Genomic DNA, 16,042 nt, shown 5'->3' on the forward strand with positions numbered 1-16,042 from the left:
CACATGCGCAAAACAGTCGAGTCATGGAACATTCGATTCACGTCACGTTTGTAACTAGAAAACGTGGGTAAACGAAAAATGTGACTACAGGTTTCTTACTGTTTTCAGATGACATTCTGATCATGAGGGAAGTACCGTTGACAATATGTGAACGGGAGTTCATATTAAAAGCCATTGCCGAAAGGAGGGTAAGATTTCTAGGCTGATCCACGCTGTAGCACAACTTCTGTATTTTGTTTTTATTGGCAGAATATGCATGCAGTTTCCAACTATTTTGAAATAATTAGTATTTAATTTTAACCCTAGGCCTGTGCCGGTCTCCCAATGTTTCAGTGGATTAACTTACTCTTTTTTGTGCTTAATTCTGTTGAGTCTATTAACGACACTTTCTTGAAAGGACAACCTAGCTGTGATGCAATTATATTGAGGAACAACAGTGAACTTGCCATTTAACTATAGCTTATTTGACATAATATTTATACATATACTATAAAAAAAGTAGCAAATTGTGAATAAGCTAATTGAATTAATGAGTTTAATCAGAACTAAATTATTAAAGGTCATTGTAAAACAATGTTGATTTTCCTTGTGTTTCAGAGGCTAGATGGCAGAGAAGCATATGATTACAGAAAGCTGAAGATAACATTTGGTATTGACAGAGGATGCTGCAGTGTAGAGCTTGGGCTTACAAGGTAAAGAGCTGTTCTTTGAAAAAGAATACACAGTGCTTATGATTTATACTAGAACCAATTGATGTCACTCAAGCGCAATTAAAATGTCTTAATTTCAAATTTATTTTGCCTGTCAAAATAATGTTTGTATTATGATAAGCACAGCTGATGATATGATGAATAAAATGATTGAATTATACATCAATTAACAATATACATATTATTTAATACTGTGATAATTGCTGATGCCTTAGGAGACATATCAGGTCATATAGCTGGGTCTCATGCAAGCAGAGCCCTCATTTGGATCTAATGCTATATTCCATTATGTATTATACTGTGATATGTTTTCTAGAGTGCTTGCACAAGTGTCCTGTGAGATCACAGAGCCCAAGCAGACACGGCCCACAGAGGGACTTCTCAATGTCAACTTGGAGTTGTCGCCTATGGCGGCTCCTCATTTTGAAGCAGGAAGGTAAAGGTCATACCTGAAGATTCAAGTTGATTATTAGCTCAGTGTTTTAAGACAGATTGTTTTTAATTTTGATTTTCTTTGTTAACAGCCTTGAACATGTGTAACCTTGATAGAATTGGCTTTGTGATTTTTATATGTACATGACTTTTATTAACGTAAGTCACCATTGAGTAAAAATGTACATATCTGGTTTAATTTCCCTTTCTGTTTGTAAAAGGGTTTGGTAAATATCTGCATAATATAGCAACTTCAATATAAAAGACAAGGGAAATAACAATGTCTGACCTTATTGCAGTCTTTAAGAAGTATATTTACCAATTTGCAGGTTATCAGAATATGGCGTAGAACTGAACAGACTGTTAGAGAGATGCATCAAAGATTCTCGATGTATTGATACAGAATCATTGTGTATCATAGCAGGGGAGAAGGTTAGAATTTTTATTCTTTTATTTTAAGATCAATTATTTTAAGTTTCAGTTTGCTTGATACTTGATAGTTATGTTTACTTATCTGATCACTGTCTGTCATTGTCTCCAGGTTAAAACAATTTTTTAAAAAATTGTAACTAATGATTAATTTGTAAAAATCCAAAATGTTTTTGAAAAAAGTAATGACAAAATTTTAGTACTGTGACAACTTTCTTTGCTCTAGGTGTTTTCAGTCCGTGTAGATGTTCATGTGTTGAATGAAGAAGGGAATATTATGGATTGTGCTAGTATAGCAGCAATGGCAGCACTTGCACATTTCAGGTGAGGATGGGGGTTATAGGAGAGCATTTCTTAAACTGGATGATTAAGTAACTGATGCTTAGAAAGTGCTCTTTACATGGGTAATGTAGTGCTGTTATTCAAAATTCAAAATTAAAACCCAGAAACCACTTTTACAATTTATTATAACATGCAAAATTCTTATCTTTTACTTAATACCTTTCAGTACAAAACAACTTCATTTTTAACTCATTGAAGGTTTCATTGTAAACTTGATAGTATTTTTTCTCAGTTTAAATGAATTTGTTTCTACATATTGCAGACGTCCTGATGTGACTGTCGATGGCGAAGAGGTCACAATAGTAAGTGTTAACCTAAAATCTGAAAGATGGAAAAATAAACACTTCTGAATAATATCCTTAAGAAGTTACCATACATCTTCAGAATCTGAAATATTTATGAATTAAATAAGTAGACACATAATTTTAAAAGAAGAAAAATGCATTTTGGAAAATATCATTTTGATCTTGCATCTACTTCCAGCATAAAGCAGAGGAGCGGGAACCCATTCCTCTCAGTTTACACCATATGCCTATATGTGTCACGTTTGCCTTCTATGAACAGGGGTGAGTGAACAAAACAATTTGTACTTATTAACTAGCTAAAAGATGAAATACCGAAAAGATGAGGTGTATTGTGGTCAGTGAGGATTGTTTTATTTTGGTATCTTATTACATCTTAAGTACAGATGGGGACAATTTTTCAGTAATTGGTCATGTGATATCATGATAGTTGCAAGAACAACTTCCCATCAATATTAATATTACCCATTAATATTGATGGGAAGTTGTTCTTGCAACTTTTGGTCCCACAAAAGGCATATTGATCTTGGGGTCTAAAAGCAATTTTAAGGTGCCCATAAATAAAGTTCCATGGCTTACTTCCATACACTGCACCTTTCACACTGCATCTCATCAATTGCCATGTTTGATATATTCATTTGTTCAGGAAATATTTATTGGTTGACCCTACTGAGAAGGAGGAGAAGGTGATGGACGGAAAGATGGTCATTGCAATGAACAAACACAGAGAAATATGCACCCTTCAGATGACTGGAAATATGTTGTTGCTTAAAGACCAAGTAAGTAAATGTGAATCACCAACACATTTAGCTGGCAGGAAATATGTTGTCACTTAAAGACCAAGTGAATGAGTTAATGAGTGAGTGATGGATGGACAGACAGATGGATGGACAGTCTGGCTTACTGTCTGTCTGTCTCTTTCTTTTTTTATATATTTTGTAGTATTCTTTTTGAATGAATCAAATTTCCTAAAGTCAAAATGAGTCAACATTATTGTCACTGCAGTAGTGTATTTTTCTTCTGGAGCACTTCCTTCATCACTTAGAAGTTGTGTGTTATTTTCATATTGTCTGTTTATTTCACGTCAGGTCTTAAGGTGCTCCAACATTGCTGTTGTGAAGGTGATAGAAATCACAGAACTCATCCACAAAGCTCTGGAAAATGACTCTAAAGCAAGGTTAGTTCATTCATGGAGACCCCTATTGTTCTATGCTGTTACACTTGAATAATTTAGTTGCATTCAGTTTGTCCTTTAGTTTGATAAAAATACTCCATGTTTTGTGTAACATTTCTCAGTCTTACCACTACTGCTATAGGTCAAGCATGGTTTACAAGTTAACCTGGTTATGTGTTTGCACTCAAAGTAATGCACAATTAATCATGACCACTATAACTGTAGATGAAGCACTAAGGCCACTGTACTTGATGAACTTCTTGTTGGTTTGCACAGCTGAAATAGTATCTGAAGCTGTCATAATTCTGTTGAACTTTCCTCATATAACAGCAAAACCATTTGATAAGTTAACCTTTGGTGCAGATGGGGAGAATTTTTTCAGTAATCAGTCAATACATACGAATCATGATTTTGGTGTCATATCTGAATACTGAGGTATATATCAGTCATTCTTTGCTAGTGGTGCACTGCAGGGGGGCCATAACAAGAATGTAATTTAAATTTAGATAGCCAACCAAATTCTCATGACATCGTTGTGTATGTTTCAATAACAAATCAAAGAAGCTGCATGAGCAAGGAGGATGCTGTTATAAAAGCAAAATAAGAGAAAAAGCAGAAAATATATCGAAATTACCCTCAAAATGGCGTCCTTTTTTGTGGAATTTCGACCCTACCTCTATTTAGGAACAGTTTGTTTAGGGTTTGAATGAATTATTGAAGCAGGGAATACACCTACTGCAAGAAGATATAATAAACAGAATGTGCAAATGGTTATTTAAATAAAAATTTATTTGAAGTGACTGAAAAATGATCACAAAATTAGCTTAACTTACGATACATGCGGTGTCCCACCCCGATGAAAATTTCATCTAATCCTATCTTTCCGTACTAAAACTGTTCAATCGTCCAAAGTAGTATGTCGGTTAGTTTGTGTCACGAAATCCATGATAATATCAGTTTTCTTAAGAATTTCACATTTATTGCTCAGCAAGGTCGATTTTTCTTCACCGCGTCCCAATATAACGTTCGCAACGCTGAAACTTCAGAGATCGATTCTTATCAGACGACTTTAAAATGCCGCGTGAAAATTATACATCGATAGCGATCTTCTTCCATACTCACTAACTGATGACGTCTTACACACGAATGGCTTCTTTTGCACACTAAAAAAACCAGTTCAAACTGGCGGGTGGCCCATTCTGATAACATGTCACGCAATGACGCTGTCGAGATAGGATGCAGGGCACAGGTGTAATTCCCTCGATTTAACCGTCACAGGATTGTTTATTGGGATCTTCTTTGTATGGAGGTGAGAAATAATGAGTTTCGTTTCATTTTTCTTCAATTGTTTCAACATATTTGTGTACCGATTGATTTTTACCATTCTATAAGTAGGGTGACTTCGTCTGAACTTTCGCTTTGCGTCTGTGTCACATGGGGGACTTAAGGTCACATTGAACATGGTGACGCGGTGATACCGTATTCATGTTCTCTTGTTCTCGAAAACTCAATCATCGAAATTGAATTACTTTTTATGTACAGACACAGAAGTGTCTGTACATATTGCCATCACCTGCGTCTGTCGTCGCCGATGCCGTCGCCGATGCCGATGCCGGCGCCGTGCACTTTCCTTGTTAACACGATAAGTGGAGGGCAGTTTTACTTTTTGGCTTTATATTTACAGAGCTGATGAATATTCATAAAACACAGGTCAAGTTCGAAAATCAGCATGATCGGGCCATTATTGTAGAAGTTATGCTGTTTTTTCACTTTTCAGCATATATGCAACCCTGTTAACACATTTTAAGGAAAACCGATAGGCCTGTTGTCATTAAACTCACAGGAGTAATCAATCTTACTAAAACGCAGGTCAAGTTCGAAAATCGGCATGATCGGGCCACTATTTTAGTATTTATGCTGTTTTTTCACTTTTTAGCATATATGCAACATTGTTAACACATTTCAAGGAAAACCGATAGGCCTGTTGTCATGAAACTCACATTAGTAATCAATCTTACTAAAACGCAGGTCAAGTTCAAAAATCAGCATAATGGGGCCATTATTTTATAAGTTATGCTGTTTTTTCACATTTCCTCAGATTCAATTCTTAGGCATGTTAACAGTCTCATTATTTAACTAATAAGATATGTAAATGTGTTTGTTTGACATTTCCTGCAACTTTACAACATTGTTAGTTGATTATGTAAAAATGATGGTAAACTTGTTATCATGTATTGTATAATAGAGTTTCAAAAATGGAAAAAAACTCATATCATTGCAGTTTGTCAGATTAATTCATTCACTATGTTCAGAAACTCGGAATGGAGGAAATTGGACATTAAACACTGTTCTATTGATATTTTTCCCATGTCATCAATTTTCTTAGTTGATCATATAAAAATGGCAGTAAACTGTTAATTTTGTTATATGTTAAACAATTGTTAAAAATGGAAAAAAACACATTTCAGGACAGTGCTGTCTTGTTTACATTTTGGCATTTTCAAGGTGTGACTTTGAAGTTCCATGGGCCTGAAGACCTTTGCTTGTCACATTTTCTGAATATCCATGATACTAATATTTTATTATTAAAAATTGATGGTCATTATGCTGTTAAACATTATGTAATATTGCATCAAAATTTGAAGAAACCCCTATTTTGGACACTGCTCCCATGATGACCATTTAAGGAAAACCATGTCACTTACTGTTCTCAAACTTACAGGAAAGAAACATGGGACTAAGATACAGTTTAATTAGGCAATGCAGTCTGTTTGGTAATTCTTTCTGGCAGTTAATCGGTTTTTTGTGAAAATTTAATTTTTCACATATTGGCATTTTCAAGGTGTGACTTAGAACCTCCACGGGCTTGAAGACCCATGCTAGTCACATTTTCTGAAAATCCACGATACATATATTTTATTATGTACATATTGCCATCACCTGCATCTGTCGTCGCCGTCCATGTTGCCGTCGCCGTGCACTTTTATCCTTAACACCATAAGTGGAAGACAGTTTTACTTTTTGGCTTTATATTTACAGAGCTGATGAATATTCATAAAACGCAGGTCAAGTTCGAAAATCAACATGATCGAGGCATTATTGTAGAAGTTATGCTGTTTTTTTTTCACTTTTCAGCATATATGCAACACTGTTAACACAATATAAGAAAAACATATAGGCCAGTTGTCATGAAACTCACAGGAGTGGTTAATCTTACTAAAATGCAGGTCAAGTTCGAAAATCGGCATGATTGGGCCACTATTTTAGTAGTTATGCTGTTTTTTTCACTTTTCAGCATATATACAACACTGTTAACACAATATAAGAAAAACAGATAGGCCAATTGTCATGAAACTCACAGGAGTGGTTAATCTTACTAAAACTCAGGTTGAGTTTGAAAATCAGCATAATCGGGCCATTATTTTAGAAGTTATGCTGTTTTTTTCACATTTCCTCAGATTCAATTCTTAGGCATGTTAACAGTTTCATTATTTAATTAATAAGATACGTAAAAGTGTTTGTTTGACATTTCCTGCATCTTTACAACATTGTTGGTTGATTTTGTAAAAATGATGGTAAACTTGTTATCGTGTATTGTGTAATAAAGTTTCAAAAATGGAAATAAACTCATATCATTGCAGTTTGTCAGATTCAATCATTCACTATGTTCAGAATCTCAGAATGGAAGAAATTGGACATTTAACACTGCTCTATTGATATTTTTCCCATCTCATCAATTTTTTTAGTTGATCATATATAAATGGCAGTAAACTGTTAATTTTGTTTTATGTTAAAAATTGTTAAAAATGTGGAAAAAAACATTTCAGAACAGTGCTGTCTTGTTTACATTTTGGCATTTTCAAGTTGTGACTTTGAAGTTCCATGGGCCAGAAGACCTTTGCTAGTCACATTTTCTGAATATCCATGATACTAATATTTTATTATTAGAAATTGATGGTCATTATGCTGTTTAACATTATGTAATATTGCATCAAAATTTGAAAAAAAAACTATTTTTGGGCACTGCTACTATGATGACCATTTAAGAAAAACCATGTCACTTACTGTTCTCAAACTTACAGGAAAGAAACTTGGGACTAAAACATAGCTTCAGTAGGCAATGCAATCTGCCAGTTAAACATTTTTTTGTGAAAATTTAATTTTTCACATATTGGCATTTTCAATGTGTGACTTTGAAGTTCCACAGGCTTGAAGACCCATGATAGTCACATTTTCTGAAAATCCATGATAGGTATATTTTCTTATTAAAAATTGATTGTCATTATGCTGTAAACCATTATGTAATATTGCATCAGAATAGAAGAAAACACAATTTTGGGTGCTGCTGCCATGATGACCATTATGAGAAAACCATGTTACTTATGATTGCAAAACTTTCAAAAAAGAAATACAGGACTAAAATGCAGCCTGACGTTGGAAAAGCAGTCTAATTAACTTCTTTTTCTGGAAGTTTTACATCTTCAAAGTGTGAACTTGAACTTCCATGGGCCTGAAGCCTTATGCTTGGTACACATTTTACTTACATTGGTATTACCTGTTGAGCATAATTAAAATTTGATGTTGAATTTGCAGTTTAACATAATGTACTTTTGTATCAGAATTGACAGTAGCCTATTTTGTTATTTCCTGCTTTTTGTCTGTACATTTGACAGCTTTGCTGCCTTGTTTTAGTTTTGTCTTAAATTAAGCTGCTACACTGTATTCCGTGCGTTTAAAATTTAACCGTCTGTAAAAACAGCAATAATGGATTACTAGCAACACTTACGTTACGCAATGAAGCACCGAAAATGGGTGAAGAAAATGTGTCTCAGTAATATGCGTGTTTGCCACTCATAATGCACTGTACTTTGTTTGAATAAGCAATAAACTATTTTTGATCTTAGGTTATCCATTGTTCGTTATCAGAGTTAACAGATTCTTTGTGTGATTTTTTTTTCAGAATCCCAAGAGTGGATGCCTTAGTGAGCACAGAACAGATATCACCATTGGTCCACATATGTCAGGAAGAATGTTATAATTATGAACTTTGTGTTACACTGAACTTCATTTTGTTAAATTTTGTATTTAACTGAACGTTATTGTGTTAAAATAATAATTAAAAAAATAATAATTCAGATAAAAAACTACAATCTGGAACATTCTTTAGATCAACTTTGTTCAGTGTGTGTCCCATGTGACAGAGTTACAGTAAATAAAATGTGCATTATTCCTCTGTGTTTGTCAATTCCATTTTAAAAGCATGTGAAAGTGGTGTGCCCCTCATGATTGAAGTGTGTATGGATAATAGCAAAAATATTGTTATTATTTACATGATTATAAAAAATTGTTGTACCCGCGTCAATGACGTAACCGTGAACCCCATATTCACCATTTTTATTAATTATGAAATGTGGATTAAATTCTTCAAACCCAGTTTTGAAGCACTGAGACAACACCCCCTAATGATTTAAACTAAAACTGAAAACATTCCATTAGACTTTCATTAGTTTGTGCAAAATATATTGCCCAGGGTAACGCGTCTTGGATTTGGTGGGTATAGCTGTTCAACTCTCCTGTGTGCCCTAAAAAGGGCAGCTGCTGTTTCTCTTTTTATGAAATGATAAACTGTGATGGTGTAGCTATCACATCGCAAAATTACAGCTTCCCAGAGAAAGTTTGAAATTTTCGGTCAAATTCAACATTTTGTAACCACTAGCAAAGATTGACAGATATATGTAGCTTTTCAGGTCAGTTTTGTCACATTTCTAATACAGGTCCTCTGGAGAGAAATTTGGCTTTGCTGCATCTCAGGAACCTGCCAAGGTGACAGCCAATCAGCAGCAGGCTCAGGAAGTGGACACAGAGGTTGCCATGGAGATGGCCTATCAGCTGTTAGAAAATGGAAAAGATGACGAAGAAGAAATGGAGTATCCTTGATACATGTTTATTTTTGGTGCATTTACCAAGAATATTGCATTTTTCAAAGTTTTTACAATTAATTATTTTTTGATTTGTTGTGTTTCTTATTTGAAAAGACATTAAGATATTGTAAGAATCATCTTGGTAATAGCTGTAACAAATATAATGATAAACCATTGTTGAAAGTACGTAAATACCATGTTGAAATTGTTTTTCTTAACTCGGATCAAGATCAGTGTCAGAGGTGAAAATTTTGGTAAGTTTCTTAATATGCAACTTTGCACCTGTACATTTGTTTTGAATGTAATCAATTTTCATCCTGATCCTTTCTTCATTGTATAGTTTGGATTGGTTTGCTATATCCAGTTCGAACCATAAAAGTAATGGTTCCTGTGGGCTATGATATAACATTATTTTTAGTGTGTACTGCTTATTATAAAGGTTTAATTACACAGTTTTCCCTAGGAACCTAGTATGAACTTTCTGGAGTTGTTGCTTTGCCATATTGATATAAATGTCTGTTTGAATCATTCCAGGGTCCTGGTACTGGAGCTATAGGGGAGGGAGGTGCTAACACATGGGGTGTGGAAAGTGAAGAAGAGAACAGAATGAAGGAAAACAAAACCAGTCAAGTTAACAAGAAAGGTGCAACAGCTGTAGTTGGTAGGCAACAGTTTCAATTTGTGTCTTTAGACAATGTTTACCAGCAATATAATGAACAGATATAGTTTTGTGTTTAAATTTTTTGTTTAACTGGAAAATAAATTGTTCAAATGATAAGTATTGCTATAAAAGTTTGTTATTATATTTTAATTTTATGGTGTCCTGATAACTTTTTATGACTTTTTGTTAAAGTGGAGGTCTTTGATTTTTCAGATATAACTGGAGAGTTGAGTGGAGACAGTGAGGAGGAAGAAGTTGTAGTGTTAGAGGAGTTGGATGATACTAAAATTGGGAAGGGAAAAGGGTAAGATGGAAAAGGAAAATTTCTTGTTTTTCTTGGAATACTGTTTAAAAAAGGACCAAAAAAAAGAATTTCTGCTTGAATTTTTTCTTTTTAACTTTTTGTCTGAATTGGGTTTAAATGTTTATTCAGTTTGATTAAAAAAGGTGAATGTCTTTTGTACAGTTTTCATCTCTTCTCTATGCTATATGCACACTAGAGAAAGTAAATCAATAATAATATTTATGCTGTTTAGACAATACAATATCATGTCAGTTACCTTTTGGTTGTTTTAACTTAAAGGGACAATAAAGCACCAGACACAATAGATCTGACATCCGCTCTGAAACCTATATCCAAGGACTCAAAATCACCTGCAAAAGCGGGTGAAAAATTGAAGAAGAAGAAGAAAAAGACTGGCAGGTGATGATGATAGTATGGGTAATTTCTTAAATGCCTCTATATAGTCAAGCCACCACAGTAAGTCAGACCCTCTTATATAAGGATTGGTATCAGTGGATTTTCTGCAACATTGGCTACAGTTTCAGAGTGTTGGTGTGTGAATTCACCCAAGTTCTGAGGCAGCTTAGAATTAAAAACTGCCCATGCAATTTCAAGGGAAAGATTTTGGAGTTTAATCTCCTGCCACGTCAAATCTGTTTTCAGTGGGTGTGTAAAGCTACCTTCTTCTGTCGTGGCTTTTCAAGGTTTTGCCATCTGGCTGCCAGATTTTCTATTTTCAAAGACCAAGAATGCAGGACCAGTGAAGACTTGGCTTATAATCATAAATTTTCTTGTATAATTCTTACCAAAACTTAATTATTATTAGTTTTAATTTTTATTTGGTGTCCATTTTGAGTATTTTTAAAACATGAAAAATACTGTGAATAAAACATGTCTATTTTATAAATTTTGTTTTATTTTCTTTTGTTTGAATAATGTTTTACATTTTTAATGCAATGCAACATGAACATCTTCCTTTTTACTATACTTTTCAGATAATGGCTTGCTAGACATGTGGGTCACCACTTGCCCGTCTTATTTATTACAGTTCAAAATTCCACTTTTTTACTCCAATATTATAGTGAATTTGATTTTAAAAATTGGTCACAAGTATTCAGTAATTACTGATTTTTTAAATAATGTTCCCAAATTATTTTCCCCAAGTAAGTTTTGTGTGATTGTATTGCCTGAAAGAGTATAAGTTAGATTGTACTACGAGTAATAAAAAAGTGAATTCTGAAACAAGTTTTTTGACATCACTATGTTAATGAAGGGTTGAAAACTTCACAATCTGAAAAAAGTAATGTATTGGCATAAGCCACAAATAACCATACTTATACAATCTTATAATTTTAACATATCTATAAGAAGCTTCCAGAACAATTTGGCCTTCAAACTGGCAATAAAGACAACTTGGGCAAGAATTAAATCCCTTCCATAAAACAGAAATGTATATCATAACAGCTATTACAGTACTACAATATTGGAAAAATTTTATATTTGCATTTTGTCAAATAAACTGTCATGGCTTTACACAAGCATAAAAAAATCTTAAATTTGGCAAGCAAAACTCAATTCAACCTGAAACTATTGGTGAAAAGGTGTAGAACTGCAATATCAATTGAGAAGATGACCTGCTTTAAATATCTGAATTTAAGTGTTTATCACTTAAATTGGCATTCATGTAATTTCCAAAGCATCAACAAACAAAAATAAATATTTCTAGAGTATTAGTTTTTCATGTTAAATTTGTTCTTTTATATTCATTATATTTTCTTATCAATGTTAATCGGGAAATTCAAACTTTTTTCCTCAAACATTCAGATGTCATTGTAAAAGTGACTTGAAACCAATGAAAGGCACTTAGGAGGTAGTGCATTAACATTAGAAAAGTTAATATTGTTAGGTGTGAACTGTGGTTGAAACTGTCAGTGTAAACATGGTTACTCTCTAACAGATCATACAATACATATAATGTTCCATGCAGAAGCAATAAATATATAAATCTGAGTTTTTATACAGAAGCAAAGTATAAACAATTTTGAACTTTAAAAACTCTTTATGATGTACTTGAAGGCATTAAACTATTTGCCTATAACAACAGAAAGCTTGCTTTCACGAGTTCTTCTCAGGTTATTATGATACCATACTAAATATTACACTGGGTCCATCTCCATTTCTTCGTGTGCATTCACAGACAGCAGACTGTTGTACTCATGCCCCTTGGGTCTGTTTGCTATGTTCAGCTTGCTGACTATGCTCTTAATACTGCCCTTGAGACTGGTCTTCCCATAAATATCGGGGTCAAAGTCGGCGTCCATACCGCAGTGGACAGAAATATCATCCTCCCCATACTCGTCCCTGCCTGAGCTGAACTTCTGAAAGTACTCTTGTGTCAGGAGATCCTCTCTGTTAGGTTTCTTGAAGCTGTTGGAATAAAAGAGGAATTGTTTGGAATTATTTGATTGGGCTACATGAAATAATGTTACAAGAGAGGTGACCTTTTAGTTTTATTTTAGACTTTTGTAATTACTGAGTGATTTTAAAAATAAATCATTGAATGCCATTTCTGTTTCAAATGTTCAAATATTTCTACAAACAAATGGTTTGAATTGGTCAAAACTTCATAAACAGCATCATAATTTTTTTCTCTCAAATGTAGTTTAAAAAATACTCATTTGAGTACTGAGTACATTTTTTCCAACAACCCAATCACTAGCTATGGACCTAGGAACAAAAATATCACAAAATTAATGTTCTGATGCAGGTATGATTTTTACCTATCAAATATTCTCCAGGCCATATACCCTTTTTATTTTCTTAACTGAAGTGTGTTAGAATACTGCTGTATACCATCTATTTCTATGGAAGGTTTTGATTTTATTGGGTACACAACCTCAGTGACTATAGCTACCTACTAAAGTGTTATGTAAAGGGAAGGGGAGATTAATAATCATGCAATATAATCCCAGTCCTGGAAACAAACCTGAGACAGGAACAGAAAGAGTGAAGTTTGCTGTAAAACAACAAAAATGCTGATACAAAAAAGGAGGGAAAAGGTGAAAAAAAAAGCGATAAGCAGGCAGTCCAGGATGCTGGGTAATGAAAAACTTCTTGAAATTATCCCAAGAGAAGAGACATTAAGTTGCGATTTCAGTTGGCAATTTGCTAAAAGAAATTTTCATTTATTTTACACCCAAAAATTCCTTCTCCAAATAAATAAAAAAAAAAAAACTTTACTCTTTGCAAGGAACAACAACAGGAAATGGACAAAAATGTCTGGCAAACACACCCTGGCCATATATTCACTTGTCAGAAGATCTTCAGGACGTGGCATCTTGAAACTGACCACATTAAGACATAAAGCAATTAATACAAAATTTTATCTAATTTTAGCAAAGTAATTTTTTAAGGGCTTACATTGAAAAATGAAAAAAAAAATCAACATTTAAAACAACTTTTGTTATTTTGTTCATAAATCCAAGGAATTTATCTGAAAGTCCCAGCCATATGTATTTTTCAATACTTTGTACAAAATATGGTGCAATATTAAAGGGATAACAACTCTTTGTATGAGATACATATTTCACAATGAATACATTGTAAACAACTCGTAGATTTATAATAAATCAGGGATTAACTTTGAATGTTGGAATGGATTCATTAACCATTGGTAAGTAATGGAAAATTGTTGTTTTTCCAAGGAAAATCCCTTTTTGGCTAAAATGAACAGTTGTTATCCCTTTAAAGAGTAAGTCTTCAAAATCAAGTGCAAGAAATTGTATTGTCCTTCTACTACACAGATGATACTTACAGTTTCAGCAACAATGATGAGCAGACGACAGACACAGATGAGGCAGCCATTGCAGCAGAGGCCATCCATGGCATTAACTCAATACCAATTGGGAATAAAGCACCTGGAAATCAAACATCATAATTTTCATTTAGTAAACAGCTTTGTTAACTTACCACAGTTGTTGAAGTAACAAGCTCTACTACCTTCTGGACTAAAAAATTGCTGCCACTATGGTGGACAGCCATCTAATCTTTGATCAAATGGAACATGAGTGCATTCATAATTTCATACCAATTTTCCACAAAAATGTGCCATTTTACATATCTCTTTAAAATTGTCTAAAATCATGACATTTTCCAAAACCATTCCTCTCCTAATTATAATCCACTCACCAGCAGCTACAGGTATTCCCACTATGTTGTAGATGGTAGCAGCCAGGAAGTTGAACCTTATCCTCCTCACTGTCTTCTTTGACAGACGCATGGCCGCCACCACATCTAACAGGTCATTCTAAAATAACAACAAAAATACTAAGATATTTAAAAGAGATTTTAATATACTATAGCTATCAGGGAAATATCTTTATAGTAACCATCCCCCCTTCCCCCAAAAAAGTAATCAAATAAGACGGTATTTCATTAAAAAGTGCACAAGATATTTGAAAATTGGTACTGTGCACTTGTTTCAAATCATGATGTCTCATATGTCATACTTTTATAACCAACTTCTTCATATGAATCAAACTTGCAAAATTTTCCCCATTTCGTTATTATTAGTCATTCTCTTTAATCTAATGTGATAAAATCTGTATAACCATCAAATACATATCTTCAAAAGCCACAACATCATCCTGATGTCTTACCCTAATTAGCACCACGCCTGCTGCTTCCACGGCAACATCAGTTCCAGTTCCTATGGCAATGCCAAGGTCAGCCTGTGCCAGGGCAGGGGAATCATTGACCCCATCCCCCACCATGGCAACACGGTGCCCGTCCTTCTGGAGTTGCTTGATCTTGGCCACTTTGTGAGACGGTAACACTTCTGCAAACACTTTACTGATGCCAACCTAGAATACAGACAGTTCAATGTAAGCCATTATTATATAATAGCACTTTTAATTGTATAAAATATAATGCATGTTTTTTAAAATTCCTTTTGCATTCCGTTTCACCATCTAACATACAATATAAGATCATTGGATCAAGCAGGTTCTGATTTTAACAACATAAGGCAGACTAACTGTTATCTATGTAATAAACAGCTGATACTGTTTACATTATAATGATAATATCTCAGACCATAAACCACACCTGTTTGGCTATTGCCTTAGCTGTCTTGAGATTGTCTCCTGTGAGGAGGAAAACATTGAGTCCCATTTTCTTCAGTGTGTACACAGCAAGGTGAGCCTCTTCCTTCACTGTGTCTGCCACGGCCAGCATGGCAACTATCTCACCTGAGAAAATACAGGTCATTTTATTAATCGCAATCTGCAGTAGGTAACTACTTTTTTTCCTGATGTTCACAGTGTCATTGGCCAATTTTTTGTCATTGTCAACTTCAATTACCAATGTTAAATCAATCACTTAGTGTTTATTACACTGGAGTTGTTTCACACAATCTATTGTCTAATGCACTTTCCATTAAATGTAGTACAAGTTTCCAAAAACAAGGCTACAACAACAACAAAATGTATACCTTCATTTAATTAATTGCTTTGTTAAGCCAAATAGTGTGCGTGCGTGCATGCATGTGTTCATGTGCACCAGTCCTTCAAAACCCATCCATATTACAAACGAGGAAAGACACCAAAAATGAAATACTAAAGCCTTACCATTAATTGCACAGAGTACTGCAGTTTCTCCTTTGTTTTCATGATATGACATCTCCTGATCCATGGCTTCAGTGACTGTCAGCATGTTACGACCCATCCACTCCCTGTTACCTATCAATACCTCATAGCCACTGGAGGAGGAGACATCTTGTAGGTCTGGG

The 16,042-nt window shown here is 34.2% G+C and overlaps 2 protein-coding genes across 8 annotated transcripts in view; one reads left to right on the forward strand and one right to left on the reverse strand.

Moving 5' to 3' along the window:
* On the forward strand, nucleotides 1–11,161 carry LOC106172283 (exosome complex component RRP45). The gene is made up of 14 exons (XM_013552922.2): nucleotides 1–188; nucleotides 598–692; nucleotides 1,027–1,146; nucleotides 1,472–1,574; nucleotides 1,798–1,895; nucleotides 2,176–2,215; nucleotides 2,397–2,479; nucleotides 2,862–2,994; nucleotides 3,304–3,392; nucleotides 9,164–9,316; nucleotides 9,540–9,564; nucleotides 9,845–9,971; nucleotides 10,185–10,275; nucleotides 10,555–11,161. The coding sequence occupies exons 1-14, from the start codon at nucleotides 123–125 to the stop codon at nucleotides 10,676–10,678; spliced, it is 1,347 nt and encodes a 448-aa protein (XP_013408376.2). The 5' UTR covers nucleotides 1–122; the 3' UTR covers nucleotides 10,679–11,161.
* The window catches only part of LOC106175926 (copper-transporting ATPase 1-like), a 20,338-nt gene continuing 15,446 nt past the window's right edge, over nucleotides 11,151–16,042 (reverse strand). For 2 of the 7 annotated variants that reach the window (XM_087008890.1, XM_087008892.1), the window contains exons 18-24: nucleotides 15,882–16,002; nucleotides 15,361–15,503; nucleotides 14,913–15,116; nucleotides 14,443–14,560; nucleotides 14,069–14,171; nucleotides 13,241–13,270; nucleotides 11,151–12,681 (exon numbers count right to left, since the gene is read on the reverse strand). In XM_087008890.1, coding sequence (XP_086865016.1) covers nucleotides 12,411–12,681; nucleotides 13,241–13,270; nucleotides 14,069–14,171; nucleotides 14,443–14,560; nucleotides 14,913–15,116; nucleotides 15,361–15,503; nucleotides 15,882–16,002 — 990 coding nt within the window. In that variant the 3' untranslated portion in view covers nucleotides 11,151–12,410. Of the gene's footprint in view, nucleotides 12,682–13,240; nucleotides 13,271–13,546; nucleotides 13,599–14,068; nucleotides 14,172–14,442; nucleotides 14,561–14,912; nucleotides 15,117–15,360; nucleotides 15,504–15,881; nucleotides 16,038–16,042 lie in introns of those variants that run through there. The other 5 variants (XM_087008891.1, XM_087008895.1, XM_087008894.1 and 2 more) reach the window with 5 other exon arrangements.

The sequence above is a fragment of the Lingula anatina genome, chromosome 3, assembly GCF_051362555.1.
Source record: "Lingula anatina isolate TDL-2025a chromosome 3, LinAna3.0, whole genome shotgun sequence".
In the NCBI taxonomy this organism is placed as follows: Eukaryota; Metazoa; Brachiopoda; class Lingulata; order Lingulida; family Lingulidae; genus Lingula; species Lingula anatina.

Excerpts from the sequence above, each read along its gene's own strand:
- LOC106172283 (XM_013552922.2), top strand. The coding sequence starts at position 123 with ATGAGGGAAGTACCGTTGACAATATGTGAACGGGAGTTCATATTAAAA. Across the intron at positions 3,393-9,163 it reads GAAAATGACTCTAAAGCAAG|GTCCTCTGGAGAGAAATTTG; the intron begins GTTAGTTCATTC and ends TTTCTAATACAG. Across the intron at positions 9,565-9,844 it reads TGTCAGAGGTGAAAATTTTG|GGTCCTGGTACTGGAGCTAT; the intron begins GTAAGTTTCTTA and ends GAATCATTCCAG.